We start from the raw sequence: 24,951 nt of genomic DNA, 5'->3' as shown, positions 1-24,951 counted from the left end.
TCTTTAGCATCTTGACTTCTTCCTTGTGCTTTGGCTTCTCTACGCTCCAGTGCAATCTTCAGAGTCTCTTCTGACATCCATTTTGGTCTTTTATTCCTCTTCTGTCTTTGTAATGACCGTTTGCACTCTTCCTGGATAGCCACAAAATAGCCATTTTTCTTCTGTCATCTGTATTCAATGTCCAGCTCTCAGATGCACAGCTAGTGATTGAGCGGACTTAAGTCTACAAAGTAAAATCATCGCAGCTCAGTAATTTGAAGAGGTCCCTGACTACAAACCTTCTCAATGCAATGTTGGTGTTGCTTTGTGCTGTCAAGTTGTCTGTGATTCAGTCACCTTATGTACGACAGCTCTGAAGCCTGCTCAGTCCTGAGCCCGTCTCACTGACACACCTACCTCCATTGCTATATCAATCCATCTCATCGGGGTCTTCCTCTCCTGCATGGACCTTCCACCCTTCTGAGTATGATGTCCTTCTCCAAAGGACCGGTCGGTCCCTCTTGGCCACATACAAGTCCAAAGTATGTAAGGTGGAGCTTCAGGAGAAACTTAGTTTCACCTTCTCCAGGACAGATTTGTTTGATGGTCCATGGCATGTTCAAGAGTCTTCTCCAGCACCAGAACTCAAAGGTATCAATTCTCCTGTCATCCTTGGCCACTTGTCCATCTTTCTGATGCATAGCAAGAAACTGAGAAGACCATGGCCTAGACAAGGCGCACCTTAGTCTCTAGACTGACATTGCTTCTCAATACTCTAGAGAGATCCCTGACAGATTTACCTAATGGAATTCATCTTTTGATTTCCCGATTGCTGGTGCCAAGAGTGTTGACTGTGGAGCCGAGCAAGCTGTAACTGTTAACAACCTCAATCTCTTCTACCAATTGGCTCTGTGGTGAGAATCTTTGGCTTCTTGATGCTGAGCTTCAATCCATATTGAAAACTATGGCCCTTGACCTTCTGCAGCAAGTGCATCAAGTCTTTCTCAGTTTCAGCAAGCAAGGTTTCACGTAAGCCAATCAAGTGTTCTAGGATTCCCATTCTCCTCAAGGTTAATGACAATTTGCGGTGATCCACACAGTCAAATGCCTTTGCATAGTCAAATCAAACAGAGATATTCCCTCTGTTACTTTATTTCTGTCAAGATCCATCTGACACTGGTGAAAATGTCTGTAGTGCCATGGCCTCTTCTAAATTCAGCTTGTATTTCTGGTAGTTTTCTTTCAATGTAATGTTGCAGTCATTTCTAGATCCTCTTCAGCAGGATTTTGCTTGAATGTGATATGAATGATGTCTTACAATAATTTCCACACTGTTGGGTATTTTTTTGGAATGGGAATAAATATGGATCTCTTTCAGTTGGTTGGCCAGGTAGCGGTGCTGCAAATTTCTTGGCACAACCTGTTAAGCACATCCAGAGCAGCATCTGTCTGTTGAAATATGTCAACTTGTATTCAATGCAATACGTCTCCTGATCTCTTGATTGCTGGTACCAAGTGTACAGACAGTGGAACCAAGAAAGCTGAAGTCATAATAGTTTCCATCTTTTCCCCATCTATCATGATGTGATCTATCATTCCAGTGGTAAGAATTTTTTGTCTTCCTGATGCTGAGAAGTCATCCATATTGAGGGCTACAGGGTTTGATCATCTGCAGGAAGTATTTCAAGTCCTCTTTATTTTCAGCACAAAGGTTGTGTCATCCGCATATCAAATGTTACTGATGAAATCTTCCTGCAATCATGATCCCACATTCTTCTTCTTTAGAATCCAGGTTTGGGAGTAATTTACTCAGTAAGCAGCTTGGATATGGAGAGAGGCTACAACTCTGACACATGCCTTTCTTAATTTTAAACTATGTAGTGTTCCCTTGTTCTGCACATCAGCTTCTTGGTCTAGGCATAGGTTTTGCATGAACATAATTAAATGTTCTGGGATTCCCATTCTTCTCAGTAGTAGCTATAACTTGTTATGATCCACATGATCAAATGCCTCTGCAGTCAACAATGCAAAAATAGACATTATTCTGGTATTCTCTGCTCTCCACCAGAATCAAACTGAAATCGGCAATGATAACCCTGGTACCATGACCTCTTTTGAATCCTGGCAATTCCCTGTGTATGTTCTGTTCCAGACATCTTTTAATGATCTTCAGCAGTATTTTGCTTACATGTGTAATGATCATTTGATAATTTCCATTTTTTTTTTGATCACCTTTCTTGGTAAAGGGAACAAATAGGGTTATCTTCTAGTCAGCTGGCCAGGCAGCTGTTCTCCAAATTTCCTGGCATAGCCTGGTGAGCACATCCAGGGCTGCATCTATCTTTTGAAACATGTCAACTGGTATATCCCCCACTGATTCCTGGGTGTTTTTTTTACCAATGCCTACAGCTTGAATTTCTTCCTTACCATGGCTCTTCTTCACATTTCCTGAAATATTTCAGTGTCAGCTAGTTCTTTTGGTACAGTGATTCTGTGTATTCCCTCAACCATCCTTTGATGTTTCCTGGATGGTCTATATTATGTCCATCGCATCTCTCAGTGTTGCTACTCAAGGCTTAAATTTGTTTTTTAGTTTTCAGCTTGAGAAAGTTCTTCATTTTCTATTCTGATTCCAGTTCCTTACATAAATCGAGGCTAAAGCAACTTAAAACAAGTCAATGAGAACCAAAATAGGATCTTGAGTATATTTTACTTGAATTTACAAATTTTTTTTAACTACATTGGAACATGTTATCTCTGGATTAGAAATGATGACATTATTATTATTTCTAGCCTTAAGCTTAAAAGATTATAATGTTCAAAATTATTTGTTATACATTTGTTTAAATCTTTCCCTCTTTTAACAACTGGGATTTAGAGGGAAGAGAAAAGACCAGAGAATGGCCAAAATTATTGGGGCAGTTATTGCTGCGAGTTTAGGGCCTGTGTCTGGAAAAGGAAGTCTTACTCATATACAGTGCCACCCAAAGGTAATAAAGGAGGTCAGAATTGCTTCCACTGTGGAAAGCTGGGCCACTTCAGTAGACAGTGTCACAGACGAGAGCCACAGATAGGCAAGGGAGTATAGAGGAAGCTCCCTCTCACTTGCTTTAAGTGTGGATCTGAAGGACACTTGGCCAAGGGTGGCCCACATCAGGTCCTCGTGTCTGACAGGACTGACAGGCCCCAGCTCCCAGCCGGAAACAAAGGAGGACACTTGAACGATTTAGATCCTCCCAGAAGAGCTGTGGGTGAGCATTAACATTACTGGTAAGTATATTCGTTTTCTCTTGGACACAGAGCCTACTGATTGGTCCTAAACGCCTTCTGAGGTCCCAACTCTTCTTACTATTTCTTAGTTGTTGGAATGGACGGAAAACCTCATAAGCAGTTCCTTACTTCACCTCTGCCTTGCATGCGGACTTCCGAGTTGTAAAACAACCCAGTGGTAGATGGAATTTGCTTCAGGACTTAAGAACAGTAAATGACATAGCTGAGCTTCTACATCTTGAGGTTCCTAACCTCTACACTATAACAGACAAAGTGCTAGTCAATAGGCCTTTTATTGTAAGAACAACCTTCCCTCTGTAACTTGATTTATGCCACTATTAGAACCTCTACTCGGAATATTATTGCTTTTTAATTTTTGACTCATGTACTTTTAACTTGTTAGCTAAATTTGTGTCTTCTAGGCTGCAACAGTTCCATGATACATCTTCAAGGATATAAACATGCATGGCTAAGCACAATTGATAACAATGCATCTAAATTCCAAAATCAATCTCCATGACAGTCTGTGTTTCCTACTGCCAAAGGGGCCCTTTAGAGTAGTGAGAGAAGATCTTCACCCTGAAACCTACAGTGTCCCTTCTCAGCAGGAAGGAGCTAAGAGAAGACGCCATCCCCTTTGCCTTAGGAATCAGGGTGAAGTCTCTCTCAGGGAGGAGTGATAGGGAATGGCAAACGACACACTGACAAAGGAGATTAATCAGAACTGGGTTAGACAGATACTGTGGCAATTGGACAATTAAAACTGGCATTCGGGGGTGGGGAGGAGAAAACAGTGCAACAATGAATGAATGAAAAACCAAAATTTCTGTAAATTTTCATTAAAACTAATAAAATTTTAAAAAAAAGGAATTTACAAATCTTAAGCTGTGCTACGATCCCAAAGGCATCCACCAGCTGCTCTGCAGTAGACAGATGAGCAATCTCCTCCTGTGTGATTAAACTGCCTCTGAAAATCTGCTTGAAGATCAACTATGGGTTGGTGCTGACTCGATAGTACTCATCAAGAAGAGTAAGTTTGAAGTTTTCAAAACTAATGATAAAAGACCAGATGAGTTGTGGGATGACATCAAGGGTATCATCCATGAAAAGAGCAAAAGGTCAATTACAAAAATTGAAGAAAAAGAAAAATCAAAACTGATGTAAGAAGAAACTCTAAAAACTGTGGTAGAGCACTGAGAAGCCAAAACAAAGGAAGAATAGCTGAAGTAAATGAGCTGAAGAGATTTCAAAAGGCAGCTCAAGAAGACAAAGCAAAATATCCCTACATGTAAGCACTGGTTAGTCAATTTAGAACTTCCAGCCAGACATACCATGCCAGCATTCTACAGTAAAGACCTAAGAAACTAAATGAAGCAGACTGAGAATAATGCTAGATGCCTGAGCATGAGATAAAAAGAGATAAAAGCAAAAGGAAGACTAGTAATAATAGTACATGAAAACAGCAAATGAGAAGAGATGAAGTGAAAGCCTTATCAGCCTGATAGCATGGGTCATCTTGGCAGAAACAATTATCTGTGATGAGAAGCAGAGAGGTAACCTCGCGGTATCCTCAACAGGATATAGGGCAACTGTGGAGAGATATCAAGAGTGGAGGAAGGTCCCACTGCTGGCAGTAGCCAATGGGAAGAGCCCAACTACTTCCAGTTAGAGATGCATGCTCCCTCTCTCCAAACTCCTAGAGGTATATACCTTTCTGACCACAGGGGATCAAAGTATGAATTCCTCTTTGTCCCACAACCCTTCCTCTGCTGGATTACCCTGCTCAACAAAAGTAGCAGCTCACTCCTTCCCCTCCTACCTGCTGATCCCATCCAGCTCCTCCCTGTCCAGCAAAAGATGACATCAGCACAACTTATGTCTACTTGTTTACGACTCATACTCCCACCCAAAATAGTAGGAAGCTGTAATCATATGCCCACTCATCAGCCACTGTCACCATCATCTGACACACTTGGGAGTGTCACTGTTCGATCCTGTACCACTGGACCAAAGACAGTGGGAACTATCCATCCCAATTGTTCTCAGCCATCCTGCAAGACCAATGAAACAGAGATGCATGTTCACTTACCCAGCCACTAACCTGCCCATTGGAGACAAGTGTTGGGTGTTCCAGTGTGGCCAGAGTAGCAGACCCATCATTTCTGCCCAGATACATGAAGCACACAGTTAATACATGCATAGCACTGCTATGTGCCATTGAGTTGACAATGACTCATAGTGACCCTATGAACCCTGCCCAATCCTAAACCAGTTTTACTGTTTCTGACAAACCAACCCCCATTACCAGTGTCACTATCAATTCGTCTGATCCAGGGTCGTCTTCTCCTGCATGGATTCTACACCCTTCCAATCAGGATGTCCTTTCTCCAAGGACTAGTCCCCTCCTGGCAATATGCCGTAAGTATGTCAAACAGAACTTCAGAATCTTTGCCACCAAGGAGCAATGGTTTAATCCTCCCCAGGACACATCTATTTGTTTTCTTGGAAGTTCATGGGATGTTCAATACTCTCAATCTCCTTAGTCACTGTCAAGCTCTCTGATGCACAGTAATTAACTATGAAGACCATGGCTTAGATCAGGCACACCTTAGGCTCTAGACTGCTATCATTGCCCTATAGCACGCTGGAGAGGTCCCTGACAGCACTTTCCTAACCCAATTCGTCTTTTGATTTTATGACTGCTTGTGCCAAGAGAGTTGACTATGGAGCTGAACAAGATGAAATTATTAACAACCTCAATCTTTTGTCCATCTATCATGATGCTGCCAATTGGCCCAATGGTAAGAATCTTTGTCTTCTTGATGTTGAGTTCAAATCCAAATAGAAGAGTGCAGTCCTTGACCATGTGTAGCAAATGCTTCAAGTGCTCTTCAATTTTGGCAAGCATGGCTCAGCAACAACAGACAAGACCACTTCAGAATTAGGATGAGGCAATACCAACAACCGACCAAAATAAAGAATAAAAGAAGCTCCCTGAGAGGAAGCAATGGAAATGAGATTATCCAATAAGGAGTTCCAAAGATTCCCATCTATGCTCCTCAAGAAAGCAAGGACACACAGACCGAAAGCATGAACATGTGCAGTGTTTCAGACAGGGCATATGCCAAATGGCCAGCAAGAGGGTAGTGGTGGCCACTACCAAGAGATGTAGGTAGAACAGCAAGCAAGAGGTCTCTGGGTAAAAACCATCTTCAATAAGATACAGGAGCAATGGGAAGACACTTAACTGTTGTAAGGGTCAGTAGATTTCTGTGAGTTTGAAAATGGATCAGAAAGCAGCAGAAATGAGCATTCAGAGAACTGGCAGCCTGAAAGAGTAGGGAAGACACCAATAAAGAGGGAAAAAAGGAATTTCTGAAAATAAGGTAGCCTGGCGGTGTTTTGTTTTGATGAGTAAATTGCTCATGGAAAGGTAAGGGAGAAAAGCTGTGGCAGTCTGAGAATGAGCTTGCATTTGTTCATTTCACAAACATCTGAATGTCAGGTCCTGGTCTATGCTGGACACTAGAAACCTGCTTCCCTGCAATATCCTGCTTCCTTGGAACTGACATGTACATACATCAACTAAGAGCCATAATTATGAGGGCTGGCGGGTCACAATACCATGCCTTCAGTGTTGGGCACGTGTGAAAGATGCTTCTGAGACATTCAAACATCAAGAGCATTAGGCAGGCAAGTTTGGATATTTTGGGGCTAGAGCTGGAAATGTGGGATCACTAAAGCACTGTACCTGAGCACAAGTGTGGATGAGGCTAGAGACCAGACAGGGAGTAACACAGGGCTGAGGGAGAAACTCTTTACAAGAAGTTAAACTGGCTGACCTCAACCTGCTTCAGGTTTAAAACACACTTTCAACCAAGCAGCCTTTATGCTGACATTATAACACCTCCTCCCGCCTGACAGTGGTCATTAAGATAAACCACAGAATACTACTACCACCCATTTCTCAGTGCAGCCAAGATGCAGAAAAGAATCTAGGCAGGTCCCTAAAAAAGTCAAGAGATAGAATCATCAATAGGAAAATTAACTTGAGAAGACACTGGCTTGTTTTCATCTTGCCCCAAATAAAGCTGTCCTCAGTGACATCTGACTCTTCGTTCACAGTAGAGCAAAGACCAGAAATAATAGTCAGCAACAAGATAGTCTCAAAGGTCATGAGTTAGATTTTTCAGACATGAGATGCAAATATAAAGAATTATATTTATCCACGGTTTGTTGTGTTTTTTTTTTTAAAAAGACAAATACACACCAGAACTGTAAATAGTCTACCAAAAATATAAAAAGGAGGAAATGTAAAATTTAGCACTTGAAGGGCAAGCTTTAAAAGTTTTATAAGTTCTCTGCACTTTTAACAATGTAATGTGGCCTTCTGATGAGTTAGGGGTCAAATCTAGTCATATGAGTGTGTTCATCTCCTATACATGAATTTAATTTTCTTCTAATTAGTAGATTATCTTGCTTACTGCTATTTGTCTCTGGTGCTATTTTCACTTTGGTGATTACAGTGCCAAAAGCAAGAAATACCTTTTGTGAAATAAGTGCTAGAAGATCAGAGTGGACTGATCCAGTCTCTGAGAGAGAAAAAAAATTGAATTTGACGATTTTGTAAACATAAAGTCCTGAGCTAACTCAAATGCAGGAGAGAGCTAGTTTACAGATAATGAAATTTCAAGGTCTTTAACCTCCTTCTAAATTGAGAAACTGTCAATTACTGAAAGACAGTATGGTGAACTGTAGACTCTTACTATATACACTCTTATCCTACTAGTCCTACACATATTTAAACTCAAGTGCAAAATTTACAACAAAAGGGGGCAGAGCTAATCTAAGTGAAAGGCGGCATTTTTAAATCACCTGCTAACAGGTTAAACTTAGTTAAGCTGTGACTGGATAAATGAAGATATCTTGAAACAATGCCAAAGTACCTTGTTCCAAAATGAGTAACAAGAGTTCGCAAATGCAATTAAAGATATTTTGGAATTCTGTAATATTATCATACATCATATTAAGGAGATAAACATTAGCTTCATACCTTCCTGTAGTACTCTAAAAAGCTGACTTCTGAGCCATCTGCTTTCTTAAAGGTACTCTTTGGATTCTGGTCCCAGTCAATATCATCTACTCTGTATGTCTTATTGTTATACCTACAGGATGAATGAGATTTAATTTTTTTATTAAAGTATGAAGATCTATTATGCAAACTCTAAAAATAAGATTTCAAATCACTTAGTAATACACAATGTAGCAGGAAGGGGGAGAATTTCTTGGATGCTAGATTGATAAAGAGGGTGATTAAATATTATTACAACTGAAAACTAAAATAAAGATCCTTAGAGACTTCTTTTCAGGTAAGTCCATTCCCCAAAACATGTCCCTTGCAAAAGGTGACAAGTAGCTCTCTCCCACTGTCATACTATTCCTGACATTTAACTTAAAACCAATTTCATCTCTGACCTTATAGGACTAGATTGTTAAATTATTCAAGACTTGTAAAATGTCTGTTATCTATTTTAGAAAGGAGTCTTACTTGGTAAGAACAATCAAGCCTATTAGCTCTTTAGAAACTTGTTCTTGAAATTTTTGTTCTTCAGTTTGATGATATAAGTTGAACATAAAATCTAACACAGTTTCACTTCGAAGGACTTTGTGGCTGACATCTGTGCAGAGCATGATATTGTTTTCATACTGAAGAATCGAAGTCGTGAAACCAGGCCAAATCACCAACCTGCCAAGCAAAATGAAAGCTATGCCAAAATCTCCATGAATATCCAGATATTTCTCACATGGATCAAGTGGAGTTCTCCACCTTTAATAACTGAGTATAAAGGAAAATCAGTCTACATATTTCTAGTCTTCATGTGGCTCCAGATAAAGGCATGTGCTTAAGACATTCAACAATAAATTAACTTTTAATTATTAACTTCTTTATTAAACTAATACACTGACCATTATTTATTAACCTATTCTTTATGTGGACAGTATTTGGTGGAGCTTCCAGCTGTAAAACAGGTTTGGAAGCAGGAGTTGATATCCACACTTGGCACCAGTAGCCAGGAAATCAAAAAACATATTGCAATGGGAAAGTCTGCGGTTAGGGACCTCTCTAAAGTACTCAAGAACAACGGTGTATCTCTGGAGACTAAGGTGCGCCTGATACAGGCCATGGTTTTTGCAATCACTTGTTATGCATCAGAGAGCTGGATAATGACTAGGGAGGATAGAAGGAGAATTGACGCCTTTGAACTGTGGTGTGGAGAAGAGTATTGAATGTACCATGGACTGCCAAGAAAACAAATAGATTCATCCTAGAGAGGGTTAAACCAGGCTGCTCCTTGGTGGCAAGGATCCTGGGGCTTCGCCTGACATACTTTGGACATGTAAGGAGAGACAGGTCTTTGGAGAGGGACATCATGCTGGGCAGAGTGGAGGGACAGCGCAGGAGGGGAAGACCCTCTATGAGGTGGATTGATTCAGTGACTGGGGTAACCGGGATGGGTGTATCAGAGGCAATGAGATTGGCACAGGATAGAGCAGGGTTTAGGGCTGTTGTACATAGGGTCACTATGAGTCACAAACGACTGACGGCACATAACAACAACAGACCACTTTCTTATGCAAACTATGAACTTAAAGGAAAAAAAAGATGGTTATAGAAAGGCATTAGGTCTTTTGTTCATAGAGTCACTATGAGTCATGCTTGACTTGATGGCAATCAACAACAATAACATTCTTTACACTAGTCTAGGACTTAAAATTGCTTGTTGACTAAGAACACCTTCAACTTATAATAAATTACTTAGGCTATGATATTGATACAGCACCACAACTTTTGAAATAATCATTATAAGCTTCTGCTTTATGGTAATAGAAAAGGAAAAAAATAAAACTTAGTGGTGGGCAATGAGTCATGCTTCCACAGTGACAGATAATTATCATGCAACTGTTTTTAACCCAAATCTTCAGGAATACAACTTTATGATTCAAGCAAAATTAAATGTCTACTTAATAAGATAGGCACATGTAAAAGACATTGTCTTTTATCACATTAAAAAACAATGTGATAATTTCAAATTAAAGCATCCCTTTTCAATGTCTGTGATTAGCCTAAAGACTACCAAAGTTTCATTTCATACAAACCTGTGATTTGGAATATCAATTGGGTCACTTGGGTTATAGTAATTTCGTCCAATTTGCTGCAAATTCATGATCTTTAAAAGCCTAAAAATTGAAATATCAGAATAGTTGAAGAGGAGAGAGTATTATGTATTTCTCATACTATGGTTAAAATAAGATTATTTACAGCAGGTGTTAGCAAACTAGAGTCTATGACCATGACAAATCTGGCTTACTCATTCTATGAATGGCCAATGAAGTAAGATGTTTCTTAACATCTTTATTGATTGAATTATCAAAAGATTACTCCATGACACTGAATTTTATAAATTAATAAATTTATATAGTGTCCATCAATAAAGTTTTAATGAAACATACTACAGTCAATTATTTATATATCCTCTAAGGTAGCTCTGGCAACTCTGGTGTTCTGGTAAGGAGTTGTGCTGCTAATCTAAAGGCCTATGGTTAGAATCCACCAGCTGTACCGTGCAAGAAAGATGGGCAATCCCCTCCAGTGAGACTTAATGCCTTTGGAAACCAGCTGGAGGGTCAGGTATGAGTCAGTTCCATATTCATGGTACTTAATAACTATATGGTGGCCTTAATACTAGAATAGCAGCACTGAGTAGTTTCAACAGAGATTACATAGTCTGCAAAGCATGATGCATGTGCTATTTGATTCTTCACTGGGCAAGTTTGCCAATCCCTTTAGAGAAAAGGAAATCAGTTATACTAACTCAAACAAGTCAATTCAAAACGCCAAACTCACTACTGTTTTATCAGTTCCAATTTACAGCAGCCCTGTAGGTCAGAACTATCCTAAATTTTAGTATTTTAAAAAGAAGACAGCCATATCTTTTACCCACAGAGCAGAGCAGCTGATAGGGTGAAACTGCCAACTTTCAGGTTGACAAGCTGTGTGAGTGCTTTAAACATTTATGTTGGAATTGATTCACAGCTGACCCTCCAGCAGGTTTTCAGAGGCAGTATAAAGTGCACAGGAGACTGCCCATCTTTCTCCTGCGAAGCAGTTGGTGGATTAGAACCACATACCTCTGCATTGGCAGCACAATTCCTCACCACTAAGCCACTAGAAATATATGATCAAGAGGCAGTGGTGATGGAGGAGAAAGTTCAAGCTGCTCTAAAAGAGTTGACAAATAATAAAGCCCCAGGAATTGATGGAATACCAACTACATATTTCAACAAACAGATGCTGCCCTGGACGTGCTTACCAGGTTGTGCCAAGAAATCTATCTGTACCTGGCCAACTGAATGGAAGAGATATGTATTTAGCCCCATTCCAAAAAAAGGTGACCCAACAGAGTGTGGATATAATTGTATAGCATCACACACAAGCAAAATCCTGCTGAAGATTATCCAGAAATGATAAAAACAGTTCAATGACAGAACTGCCAGAAATACAAGGTGGATTTAGAAAGAGGCCATGACACTAGAGATATTATTGCCAGTATCAGATGGATCTTGACAGAAATAAAAAAGTACCAGAGGGAACTCTCTCTCTGTTTCATTGACTACGCAAAGGCATTTGACTATGTGGATCACAACAAATTGTGGTTAACCTTGAAGAGAATGGGAATCCCAGAACACTTGATTGTGCTTATGCGAAACCTATGCTTGGACCAGGAAGTAGTCCTCAGAACAGAGCAGTGCAACACTGCATGGTTCAAAGTCAGGAAGGGAATATGTCAGGGATGTGTCCTGTCTCCATACCTTTTCAATCTATATGCAGAACAGATCATTCGGGAGGCTGGGCTTTATGAGGAAGAATGTGGCATCAGGATTGGAGGAAGACTCATCAACAACCTATGTTATGGAGACACCACAACCTTGTTTGCTGAAACTGAGGCAGATCTGAAGTGCTTGCTCCAGAAGGTCAAGGACAGTAGTCTTCAATATGGATTGAAGCTCAACATCAAGAAGCCAAAGATTCTCATCACTGGACCAACTGGTAGCACCACGAAGGATGGAGAAGAAATTGAGTTTGTTAACAGTTACAGCTTGCTGGGCTCCACAATCAATACTCTTGGCACCAGCAGTCAGGTAAATCTGCTGTCAGGGATCTTTCCAGAGTACTGAGAAGCAATGATGTCAGTTTAGAGACGAAGGTGCACCTGATCTAGTCCATGATCTTCACAACTACTTGCTATGTTTCAGAAAGGTAGACAATGAGTAATGATGACAGAAGAATTTTTAATGCTTTTGTGTTTCAGTGTTGGAGAAGACTCTTGAAAATACCATGGACCATCGAGAAAATAGGTCTGTCTTGGAGAGACAAGTTTCACCTCACATGCTTTGGGCTTGTATGTGGCCAGGAAGGACTGGTCCTTGGAGAAGGACATCATGCTCAGAAGGGTGGAGGGTCCATTCAGGAGAGGAAGACCCTGGTTGAGATGTACTGATATAGTAACTAGGGCAATGGGGGTGAGGGTGTCGGAGTCAGTGAGAGTAGCTCAGGACAAGGTAGGCTTCAGAGCTGTTGTATATAGGGTCACTACGAGTCGCCTGGATGACACCTAAAAGCCACTAAACATTCCTACTGTACCACTGTTGTTAGGTTCTGTTGACTACAACTCACAGCAACCCTAGGAACAGCAAATTGGAACCCTGCCTATCCTGTGACTAAACTCACAATCTCTCATACCCCATTGCTTCAGTCACTGTGTCAATACACTTGTTTGAGGGTCTTCCTCTCCTTCACCATCCCTCCACCTTTCCAAACATGATGTCCCTTCTCCCAGGAATAATCTCGCTTAGCAGCAGGCCCAAAGTATGTGAGATGAAGCTTTGCTTCCAAGGAGCACTCTGGCTGCACCTTCTCCAAGACATTATCTATTTCCTTTTCATGGGATATTCTGCACTATTCTCCAAGAACACAGTTCAAAGGCATCAATTCTTTATCTTTCATCCTCAGTCACTGTCCAGCTCAGATGCATAGCAAGTGACTGAAAAGACCACAGTCTGAATGAGGCGCACCTTACCCCTCAATCTGGCATCACTATTCCTCAATAATTTGAAGAGATCCCCGACTACAGACTTTCCCAGTGCAATGTCTCCTGATCACCTGACTGCTAGTACCAAGTGTACTGACTGTGGATCCATGTAAGATGAAGTCGTTGAGTTTCAATCTTTTCTCCATCTATTATGATGGTGCCACTAGGCTGCCCTAATTTACTCTATCTACCAAAAACAATTATCCTATCATCAGGGATAGATGGTATATCTATTAAGATAAAATAGGAATCCATCAGTCTCTTATCAAGTAACTATATGCCAAGTTCAGCATCATTCCAGTTTGCTTCTTACGCCCAACTTCTCTCTCCCTTGACAAAAAAAGTCTGCAGAAGTTTGGGTTTAGAAATAAAGTATCCACATTAAAAGTCAATTAGAGAGCGAGCAATATATGTGCCCTGTGATGTAACAAATCATGGAAGACCTGACTCATCTCTCTTTCTGACCAGGTACCTTTTTGGGGAAAGGGGAGCATAGCACAGAATGGGAAAATAAATATAGAAGTTGTAATAAGCACCTGAGTATGTGTATTCTAAACACAAGTTCAGACAGTAATTCCAAGATCTAATGTCAACACAAACATAGGAATTAAAGCTGTACTACTAGCTTAAGGAAAAAAGTTCTATTATCTATCAGCAAACCACACTTTAAAACTATTACAGCTCAGAGTAATTCTATAATCCTAACAACCATCCTAGTCTAAGTAACAAGTAAGCAGAGGACAGCTCCTTCCACTTGTGTGTTAGAAATTTTACTTAATATTAAAATTCTACCATACCTCCTAAAGATTATATTATAGAACTGCAAACAAGTTGGGGATGTAGGTGGAAGCTCATTTGTTAATGTGATTGTTATCTTCACATGCTCTCCATTTCTGGTCTGACTAAATACTTCTGTGACCTGAGACAAGAGACAAATAAAAATGAACTAAGTAACATAAAGGTTGTTTAACATGACAGCATTTTTAAGCCCAGAAAAATGTCAAATGAACTTAACAAAAAGATGTGAGGAGACAGTTGTTAATTTCAACTACTTTATATACTTCATTTAGCTTCTCTGATAAGTTTAAGAACTGAACAGGAACACCAGGAGCACCTTCTGGGTTTATTGTAAGTCCTATTAGACAGGAGAGCTCAGGTGGTAAGAAGCTACATCGCAATTCTGAAGGTGAATAGTTCAAATCCAACAGATGCTCTGTAGGAGAAGGATCCTCCTTCTCCTCTTCTCAGCAATGTCCTTCTAAGTGATTAGTGTCTCTGAAAACCTGCTGGAGGGTCAGCTATGTGTTGGTTCTGACTTGACAACACACAACAACTGGACAGGAAGAGAGCTCTGGTTCTATAGTCTGTCCTGCACTCCTAACCCAAAGGTAGCACCCCCCCACTGAGGATTCAGATACACCAAGGGCTCTGAGTAAAGATGGGCACTCCTACAGCCACCAACAATCTGATGTAGGGTCAGCTGAGTCCACTCTGACTTAATGGCAAGGAGAACGAGTGAGAGATTAGACAGGAAATTTTGCTAAAAGCCATTATTACTATCCTATATTGTGGAAGCTTTACTTTGAAGTAGGACTCCCCCCTTCCCCACCCATGCAGATATTTGAAATAACCTTTTGCTGCAGTCTTTTAGGTAAAAACAATATTGTTCCATCAAAAGCATGACATCTTCCAATTAAGTCTTCATGTTGAAAAAGAAGAGCTGACCGGAGTCTTCTGGCTTCCATCAATGGATTATAGTCAATGTGATACTGATATAAGGCCCACTGGGGACGTGATGTCAGTCGAAAGTGGTTAGTGCTTAGCCTTACTACAATACCTGAAGAACCTAAAAAGGCAGAATTCATTAACAAAACATCAAGTTAACTTTTCTCTACAGTTTCTCTATTCTGGTACCACATACAGTCTGCAAAGACAATGCCCAGAGCAGAAATGTTAGAACTCTCAAACACTTGACTCTAGGACCGCTGCCCTACCTATTTAGTTGAATGCCTAAAGCAGCATGTATTTACATATTCATTCTCCTGACAAGACAGAATTTAAAATTAAATCTCTTACAGCTAACACTTTTAGAGAAATAATAGTAAGTGCACTATTTCGTAAAGCAAGACAGACTTCAGTCTCAATATAAATGAGAATATCAGAATAATGCTTACTTGTGTTTTAATGACTATCAAAAAACATGCATTTGGATGTGTGATATTAGGAATAACATTGTAAAGAATGGGAATTCCAGAATAAGATTTCAATGTAACCATTATGATCATCTAGAACCTTTATCCACGCCAGCAGAGAAAGAGGATAACAGAAAAAGTGGGAGTCTGTGCTTTTTCTTCCTAGTAATACTATCCTACATAAACAGGGAAACTAAAGTGCCTCAATTTATTGTCCTGTGTACTTGAAAAGTAATCCCCTAAAAAATGGACCCACCTGTTTTTGATTCTTTCACATGATCGAGGTTCTGTCTTGTATTCACACCAAGGTCGTGAAAGTCTCTACGACGACCTCCTCTCTCTGCTAATGACAACTCTTGAAATCCAGCAGATATCTGGAGTTCTGCAACACAGGACATGATATAAAGAATATTAGTCACATAGTGCTATCACACAAAGCCCAAAGCTACTGAGATAATACACAAAACAGGCCATCAACTAAAAAAAGGAAGAGGCATTCCCAAACTCTAATTTCTTCCATAATGCTTTCCAATCACTGCCCTGGGCAAACTTAGTGCTCCCCTGCAAGCTACCTTACTGTAACACTTAACACATTTTACCAATTATTTGTGGACAAGAACTCATTGGCAAAATAGAAGTTATCTCTTTTAAGTTACACTCAGCCCTAAACACAGTCCTTTTTTAAAAAAATCAAGACAACAGAAAAGTGGTTCAAGGACTCAGGAAGATAGTGTGTTGACTGGGAGAGCATCTTTCTGTGTTAAGAAATCTGGTTAACAGTGAAGAGCCAGTGTTTTTCACAGTTTTCCATGATGCACCTACAGTAGTTTGTGCCAGGCACAAGATTTAGCAGTTTTGTAGTTTAAATCTGTATCTTGTATTTAAAATATTAGTTGAGCCAGTACGGCTCAAAGTGAAGAGGACATGAAGGGCACTAACTAAAGATAGAAGATGACAGCCTTTGGTATGGATTATACCTCAAAAGCAAGAAAGCAAAAATTCTCACCACTTCGCCAGTATGCATCATGATAAATAAAGAATTGAAAATCGTCAAGGATTTCATCTTATTTGAACCCACATTCAACATTCATGAAACAGCAGTGAACAATGTATTCCACTGGACTAATCTGCTGCAAAAGATGTTTTAAAACATTAAAGAACAAAGATGTCACGATAAGGATGCCGCCTGCCTCAAGCCATGTTATTTTCAACTGACTCATATGCATGCCTGTTGGGACTTCTATTTTAATGCACTGTAGAGTACAAGTAAGATGTGCTTGACCCAAGCCTTAGATTAGACATGTTACCAATTCCACCTTTCACGCAACTGCAAAGTGATTTCTTTTAAACAAATCAGATCTTGCTACAATTTTTCCCCCCTTCTGGTTCTGTACCATCAAACTGGATCTGACTGGCACAGGAGAATACTGCCCCTCCTTCTCCAGTGGAGAGCATCTTGTGAATTCAAACCATGCACTTTAGGGAGCCACTATTCTATTTTAACCACCATTAACCTTGAGTGAAAACAAAGGTCTTAAACAATAGTTCCTGAACAAATCAGATAACCTTATCTTTTAATTTCTCAAGTATGGTAGATACTCTTCAGTAATAAGCATTTCTCAGATATAATCACCACCAAGAGCAGTGATACATCACTTAGTATCACTTTATATTACTTTAATAGGAACTCTACTGGTACAGTGATTAAGCACCTGGCTATGAATCATAAAGTTGGTGGTTCAAGCATTCCTGAAGGTCTGCAGTACAAAGACCTAGTGGTCTAATTCTAAAGACATTTTGTGTTGTTGTGTGCCCCTGAGTAGGAAATGATTCATAGGTGACCATCTGGTAGAGAATGCCCATCTTTCTCCTGCAGAACAGCTAATGGATTAGAACTATGTGCTTTTGGGTTGCCAGAATAACTCCTTACTAAGCCACAGAGCTCCCTTCTATAAAGGTTAGTTTTTATGAAACCAGATGAGACATTTCTACTGTTCACTTAAGATAACCATGACCTGAAATTGACTTGATGGCACCTGGTACATCACCACAGTTCAAAGGCATCAGTAATTCTTCTGTCATCCTTAATCACTGTCCAGCTCTCAGCGGCATTGCAAGTGATAGAAATGAACATGGCCTCGATGTGGCCTTAATCCTCAAACTAACACCACTGCTTTTTGATAATTTGGAGAGGTCCCTAACTGCAGAGTTTAACAGTGCAATATATCTCCTGACTGCTGGTACCAGGTGTACTGGTTGTACATCAATTAAGACAAAGTCATTGACAGTTTTAATCTTTTCTCCATCTATCGTGATTGTTGCTTCTTGGTCCAGTGGTGAGAATTTTTGTTTTGACACTGAGATGCAATCCACTTCAAAGGCTACAGTCTTTGATCATCTTCAGCAAGCACTTCAATTTCTCCTCACTTTCAAGTCCTCCTCCAGCAAGCAAGATTGTGTCATCAGCATAACAAAGGTTACTGATGAGTCTTCCTTCAATCCTGACGCCATATTTTTCTTCAGAGTCCAGCTTCTCAAATAATTTAGCAAACAGATTAAATGGGTATGGAAAAAGGATATAATCCTGACACACACTTCTTTTAATTTTAAAGTATATATTCCCTTTCTGTGGTTGCACAATAGCCCCTTGGTCTAGGTATAGATTTCGCATGAACTCAAGTGTTCTAGGACTCCCATTCTTCTCAATGTTAGCCATAATTTGTTTTGATCCACAAAGTCATAAAAAAGTACTGAATATCCCATGGACTAGCAAAACAACAAACAGATATGTCTTGGAGAAGGTGCACCTCCTTGCAAGCAAAAATGATAAAATTTCATCTTACATCTTTTGGGCATGTTGCTAGAAGAAGCTATTCTAGCTAGAGAGGGACATTATGCTTTAAAGTGGAGGGAATGAAGAAAAAGAGGAAGAACTTCAACCAGGTAGACTGACACAGTGACTGCAGCATTGGGCTCAAGTGTGTCAGAGATTGTGAGGATGGTACAGGATAGAACAGAGTTCAGATCTGCTGTTCATAGGGCCAACTCAATGGCACCTAACAACAACAACTATAACATTTAATTATCATGATGTTCCCCATTTATTAAGGTTGAAAGAAAATTAAAATAAGCCCACAAGAACAAAAATATGATCTTGACTCTATCCCACTTGAATTTAAAAATCATCTTAAGGTTTGAGACAACCATGAGATATCATCTCACCCCAGTAAGACTAGCAAAATTTAACACAACAGCAAGCAACAAATGCTGGCGAGGTTGTGGAGAAATAGGAACCTTTATTCACTGTTGATGAAGGGCGGTATGGCGCTTTCTCAAAAAGTTGCAAATAGAGATACCATTTGACCCAGCAATTCCACTACTGGGAATATACCCTAAAGAGACCATAACCGCCATCCAAGCAGATATATGCACCCCTATGTTTATCGCGGCTTTGTTCACAATAGCAAGGAGTTGGAAACAACCTAAGTGTCCATCAACAAATGAATGGATAGAGAAGCTCTGGTATATTCACACAATGGAATGCTACGCTGCATTGAAAAACAAGGAACTCATGCAATATTATTAAAAATGGGTGATCCTAGAGGACATTATACCAAGTGAAATATCTCAGTCACAAAAAGGACAAATACTGTACGGTGCCACTGTTGTAGAAGGAGGCTGACATTGGGGTGGGGGTTAAGACAGAGAAAAACTGGATAAATTATGTATACTGCATTGAAGCCGATGAGGGGGAGAACAGTTTAAAGGTAATATATTCTAGGGCATTATGATTATCATAAGAGTTCAGAATGAGGGTTGCAGAGTGGAGTATACTTGGGGTAGGGGTGGGGGGTGCAGGGGGATTGTATACCAACGAAGGAAGGAATTTTTTTTGCATTTCAAGGAGAAGAGTGAACTGGGGGCGGGGAGAAAAGTGCAACAATGAATGAATGGAAATTCAAGATCTCTGTAAATGTTCATTGAAATTAATTAAAAAAGTAAAAAAGAACAGATTTGAAGTATTGAAAACCAATGATCAGACAAGTTATGTGATATCAAGGATATCGTCCATGAGAGCAAAAGGTCATTACAAAGATAGAGGAAAAAGAAAAAAAAAACCTAAATAAGTATCAGAAGAGACTCTGAAAATAGTACCAGAGCACCAAGAAGCCAAAACAAAAGGAAAACAAGCTGAAGTAAAAGAACTGAACAGAAGATTTCAAAGGGCAGCTTAAGAAGACAAAGCAAAGTATTAGGTGCAGAAAGGTGGAATTGGAGAAAAAGGGAAGAAATTCACTCTACATTTCTCAAGCTGAAAGAACTGGGGTGGGGAGAAATTAAACCTCGAGCCACAATACTGAGATGTTTTGGGTAATATATTGAATGACCCAGGAAGCATAAAAAGAAGATTAAAGTAATCCAGTACCAAAAAGAACTGCCACCAAAAAAATTTCAGGAGCACTGAGATTGTTAACAGCTTCAGTTTGCTTGGCTCCACAATCAACACTGTTGGTACCAGCAGCCAGGAAATGAAAAGATTAATTGCATTGGGAAAGTCTGTCAGAAACCTCTCCACAGTCCTTAAGAGCAACAATGACAGTGTGGAGACTTAGGTGCACCTGATTTAGGCCATGGTCTTTGCAATTACTTGCTTGCTATGCATCAGAAAGTTGGACAATGACTAGGGATGATAGAAAGAGAATTGATGCCTTTGACCTCCTGTGGACTTGGAGAAGAGTACTCAATATCCATGGATGGCTAGAAGAACAGATTTGTCCTGGAGAGGGTAAAACCAAGCTGCTCCTTGGAGGCAATGATTCTAAAGCTTCATCTGACAGACTAAGGACAGGCTGCAAGGAGGGACTAGTCCTTGGGAGAGGGACGTTATGCTTGGGAAGGTGGAGGGACAGCGCTGAAGAGGATGAACCTCTATGAGATGGACTGATTTAGTTACTGGGGTAATGGAAGTAGGTGTGTCGGAGACCATGAGATTGGCACAGGATAGAGGATATATAGATGTTTCCAAAATCAGATTTTAGCATTTCTTACACTATTATTTGCATTTTAAGGTTATAAAGAAATGTATTAAACAGTTGTAGGGTATTTTTTGATCCGTTTTAATTCAATAAGATCTTGCTGCGTATCTTGAACATAAACAAGCAATAAATATCCTAGGTTTCAGGAGAATTTACATATCTAAGACTAAAGGAGAAAACCAAGTCCTATAACTATCAAGAGATTAATAACTACAAACATTTTCATAGGCATTTTATTAAAAAATACTTTCTCCTACAGGAAAAAGGCATGTATTAGGTACATAAAGTAGTATTCTTATTTTACTCGTATGATCTCGTATTACTTGGATACACAATGATCAGGCTTAGTACCATCAGCCAAGAAATCAAAAGATGTATTGCAGTAAGTTTGCTATCAAGGACCTCCTCAAAGGAAAGGAGCAATGATGTCAGTTTGAAGACCAAGGTGTACCTGATTCAGGCCATGGTCCCTTCCATGACTTGCCAGGCATCTGAGAGATGGACAACAAATGAAGAGGATAGAAGAATTGATGCCTTTGAGCTGTGGTGTTGCAGAAGAATATGGAATGTCCCACGGACCACCAAAAGAACAGTCAGTTGCAGGTATGTCTTGGACAGAGTGCTCCTTGAAGGCAAAGAGAGTGAAACTTTCTCTCACATACTTTAGGCATGCTGTTAAGAGGCACTATTCCTTGGAAAGGTGGACGGACAGTGGAAGAGAAGATGACCTTCAACAAGATGGACTTACAAAAACTGCAGCAACAGACTCAAGTATGTCAGAAACAATGGCATAGGATACAACAGGGTTTAGATATGTTATTCACAGTCACTATGAGTCATGCTCAATTCAACAGCATTTAACAGCCTCTTGCCGACTAGGTTTTTCCAGTATTTTAGTTTTAGAAGTGTAGTGAACCATCACACATAATCACTTATTTTGATAATAGGTTACTATACACTCTAAAATCTCATCTAAATGCCAGCATAATTATGCAAGCCACCACAAAGGTCAAGGGCAATTTCATCCAGTTAACAAGTTTGCCCAAAAATACTACTACAGGAAGATAAACAGCTAAATTATCTTTCTTTTAAATTTACATTTAATTAGGAGGCTTAATATTTCATTGGTCTTTGTATTAGTCAATACACTGTATTCTCATTTCTTTCATTCATTTTAGACTAGCTTTTTAAGAATAGTGTGTATCAAAGATACTAGTTGTTAATAAATTTTCTGGTTATTTGTCTTTGACATTGGTAATACTTGCACTAATATTTACTACACAACTATTTTAGCATCTATCCAAGTTTCTTCTGCTTATGGATTCCATTGGCTATGGTTAAATATTTGGAGTATATAGAATTTAATATAAGGATTAAGATGTAAACCTTTATTTTCTACATAGTTGCCAACTGTCTCTACCCTATTCCATGAACAGCCCATTTCCAAGGCACATTCCAGAGCTGAAATGGCACTTTTATTACCTTCATAAGCCATGTACCTTGTTTCTTTCATCTTTTTTTAATACTAAAAACAAACTTATTAAATATAGAAGAATCTTTTATTAGGCATCTAACCTTTTATTTGTGGTCATATCAAGAAAAGATACTATTTTTTGAATCAAAGCTAATACTCCTAACTCTACCAGTTGCCTTGACTTTGCCTTCAGTTTTTTACATCTAAGAAACGAACTAATCAATATATGCAAAACTTTATCTCATAAATCACAATAACTGTTAAAGTTGGTCTAGTTTTTGATGAAGCCATTAAAGAGGGCTTGAAAATATTTTCGTGGGGCATAAAAGGCAAATTTATGACTAATTTGAAATTTGCTTTTTAACACCTAATATGGGATCCTGGCAAGAATATGCTCTTTTTCATGTATAAGGATAAAACTTTGACACTATCAGTAGCAGCTTACATCTGAAAGAGCTGCTGGAGACCACAAGTCTGTTGTCATGCGCTGTGGAGCTGATCACAACTCACAGCTACCATGTAAGGACAAAACAGAATTACAGGGTATTTGATTGTATAATCTCTATAGGAATATACTGCTAGTAATTCCCTACCCCCTTAAAGATGCTGGTAAGCTTGTCACCCATCTTTTGTTTCACAGCCTAATGTTTAAACACTGAACAGTCAGGACTATCCCTTTTCTAGAGTATGAACATTAGCTCTTGTCTCATGTTTATGAACTCTCTCAAACACAAACACACACGCACAAAATCTTTTTATAATTTTTTCACCTTGTGACTTGGCTGTTGCTCCAACCGGTCCTCTCTGACGTCCACGGCCAATCAATTCCCCCTCTGCTGGTGGCTGCTGAGGTCTAGGCTGACTATAACCAGGTGGTTGACTCTGTAGTTGTTTGCAAATAAAGAACAGCATGCCTGGATTAACTAAGGTGAAGGGTAAGAGTGAGGTCTTACATGAGCAAGACAAAAGACCATACTGGAAGGTACACAAGAATAAGAGAATAAAAGAACTATACTACTTCATACTCTTGTAGTAACAGAACTGGAAACATATATAAGCTAAACAAGTGTGAGATGGTATATGGCAATACACTTGCACACATAAAGAGGTCTGACAGAGAGTATGTCTAAAAGTAAGTGTGGTCCACAAATATACCTGGGTAGAAAGTAGAGCATACAGAGGGAAAAGTTATGAAAAACTCTTAGTCATAACCAAACACTTTGAGGGTCCAAGGCTTAGTACCACAGTTTCAGAAGACATCTAGGTTAACTGCCCTAACACAGGCCATAAAGTCCATAAACAGTCATTCTACTTTGGTGAGTACTGATTATGATCTTAAAAGTTTCCATGTGGTCATCTATAATTCAACTATTGGTCTCATCACCTTATTTAGCCAAAAAAGAAAAAGTGGAAGAAATCAAAGACTTGAGGAATTAGTCCAAGCCACTAATGGATCACATGAACCACATACACCATCCTCTAATCTGAGACCAAAAGAACTAGATGGTGTCTAGTTATTACTATCGACTAATCAGAATCACAACAGAAGGTGCTGGACAGAACAAGAAAAAAATGTAGAACGAAATTATTTTAAAAACCAGATAAGAGTCCAGTGGAACACTAGAGACAAATAAATGCCTATTGACATCCTTCAAATCTCAAAGTGAACGCATTCTCAGAGATCACCTTTCAGCCAAATGAAGGACCTACAAGGTGAACAATTAACACGTGTGAGAAATGTGTGCTCCAAATAAAGCTCATAAGGCAGGAAGGTGCAGAAAGATGGGTTCACAGAAACAAGATACCCAGAGAAGAACTGGGAAGAGTGTTGTTCAAGATTAATTGTGAAACGATTACAACTAATGTCACAAAATGTGGATAAATTGTTGAATGAGAAACTAATTTACTCTATAAACTTTAGCCCAAACTACAAATTTTTTTAAAAACTCATTCTTGTTAGTATTCATCAATAATGAAGTATTGTTATAAAGACATTTCTTCTACAGAACAGTCACCAACTAAAGACAATAATTTCAAAAAGCTTCTAATCTTGGGACACTGTCTTCCTTGCTCAGTTTTCATCGCCTTCATAGAATAAAGTTTTAAATTTCTTCTCAACAGCTTAAAGTTACAAAAATCTCACAAGTTCTTGGCTTGTCCAAGGTATTTTCCACAGTTAAAAAGTCGTAAAGCACTCACTGTAGCACCCACATGTAACACTGGATCCTGCCCACGGGCCCTTCCTCTTGCTCTTGCTCTTGCTCTCCCAGTCATTTTTCTTCTGTAAAGGAAAAATTATGATGACAACCCTTACATTCAAGACACACAGTTCTAACTCACTAGTTCCACAACTTTTAAACTTATTTACGAATCCAAAATAAGCTTCATGGCAATGATACTGTTTTCTGATCTTGATTAACCTATACAGAGTTTCTAGAAGAAATCTTCTCAGTAAATGTTTATTGTGAGCCAGGTACCGAGCCAGGTGGCAGGGCTACCATGATTGAAGGTTTGGAAAATTTGTTTCGCCTTTAAAACGGATTTATTATAAGCCAATCTAGAAATGAAAAACTATTAAAAGAACTAATTCTGGTGACTGGCTTTTTCTTTTACATTTGATACATAGTTTATTAAGCTGGGCATATAACTCAAACAGCACACCAGCCACTTTACGTAATTCTGATTCTTACTTTATTTCCCCTGGATCTCCCCCAGAGTTCTGTACGTAACTTACACTTAGCAAACCCAAACTAGTATTTTCCTATCTCTTTGTATAACCTACATAACTCCATTTTTATTTATGGCATCACTATCCACTGTCTTTAAAGTAAGTAACTATTTGTCCAATA

General features: G+C 39.3%; 1 protein-coding gene across 1 annotated transcript in view; it reads right to left on the bottom strand.

The window, feature by feature from the left end:
• The window catches only part of PIWIL1 (piwi-like RNA-mediated gene silencing 1), a 66,988-nt gene extending 42,612 nt beyond the window's left edge, over window positions 1-24,376 (bottom strand). Inside the window, exons 1-8 of the mRNA XM_006900970.1 lie at window positions 24,302-24,376; window positions 22,873-22,984; window positions 15,849-15,974; window positions 15,032-15,246; window positions 14,198-14,319; window positions 10,408-10,488; window positions 8,798-8,995; window positions 8,303-8,414 (exon numbers count right to left, since the gene is read on the bottom strand). Of these exons, the coding sequence (XP_006901032.1) occupies window positions 8,303-8,414; window positions 8,798-8,995; window positions 10,408-10,488; window positions 14,198-14,319; window positions 15,032-15,246; window positions 15,849-15,974; window positions 22,873-22,984; window positions 24,302-24,376 (1,041 nt within the window). The remainder of the gene's footprint in view (window positions 1-8,302; window positions 8,415-8,797; window positions 8,996-10,407; window positions 10,489-14,197; window positions 14,320-15,031; window positions 15,247-15,848; window positions 15,975-22,872; window positions 22,985-24,301) is intronic.
• Between the last annotated feature and the right edge of the window lie 575 nt (window positions 24,377-24,951).

The sequence above is a fragment of the Elephantulus edwardii genome, unplaced genomic scaffold, assembly GCF_000299155.1.
Source record: "Elephantulus edwardii isolate Elephantulus edwardi_28Jun2011 unplaced genomic scaffold, EleEdw1.0 scaffold00304, whole genome shotgun sequence".
Taxonomy (NCBI): domain Eukaryota; kingdom Metazoa; phylum Chordata; class Mammalia; order Macroscelidea; family Macroscelididae; genus Elephantulus; species Elephantulus edwardii.
This window is presented reverse-complemented; position numbering and strand designations above follow the sequence as displayed.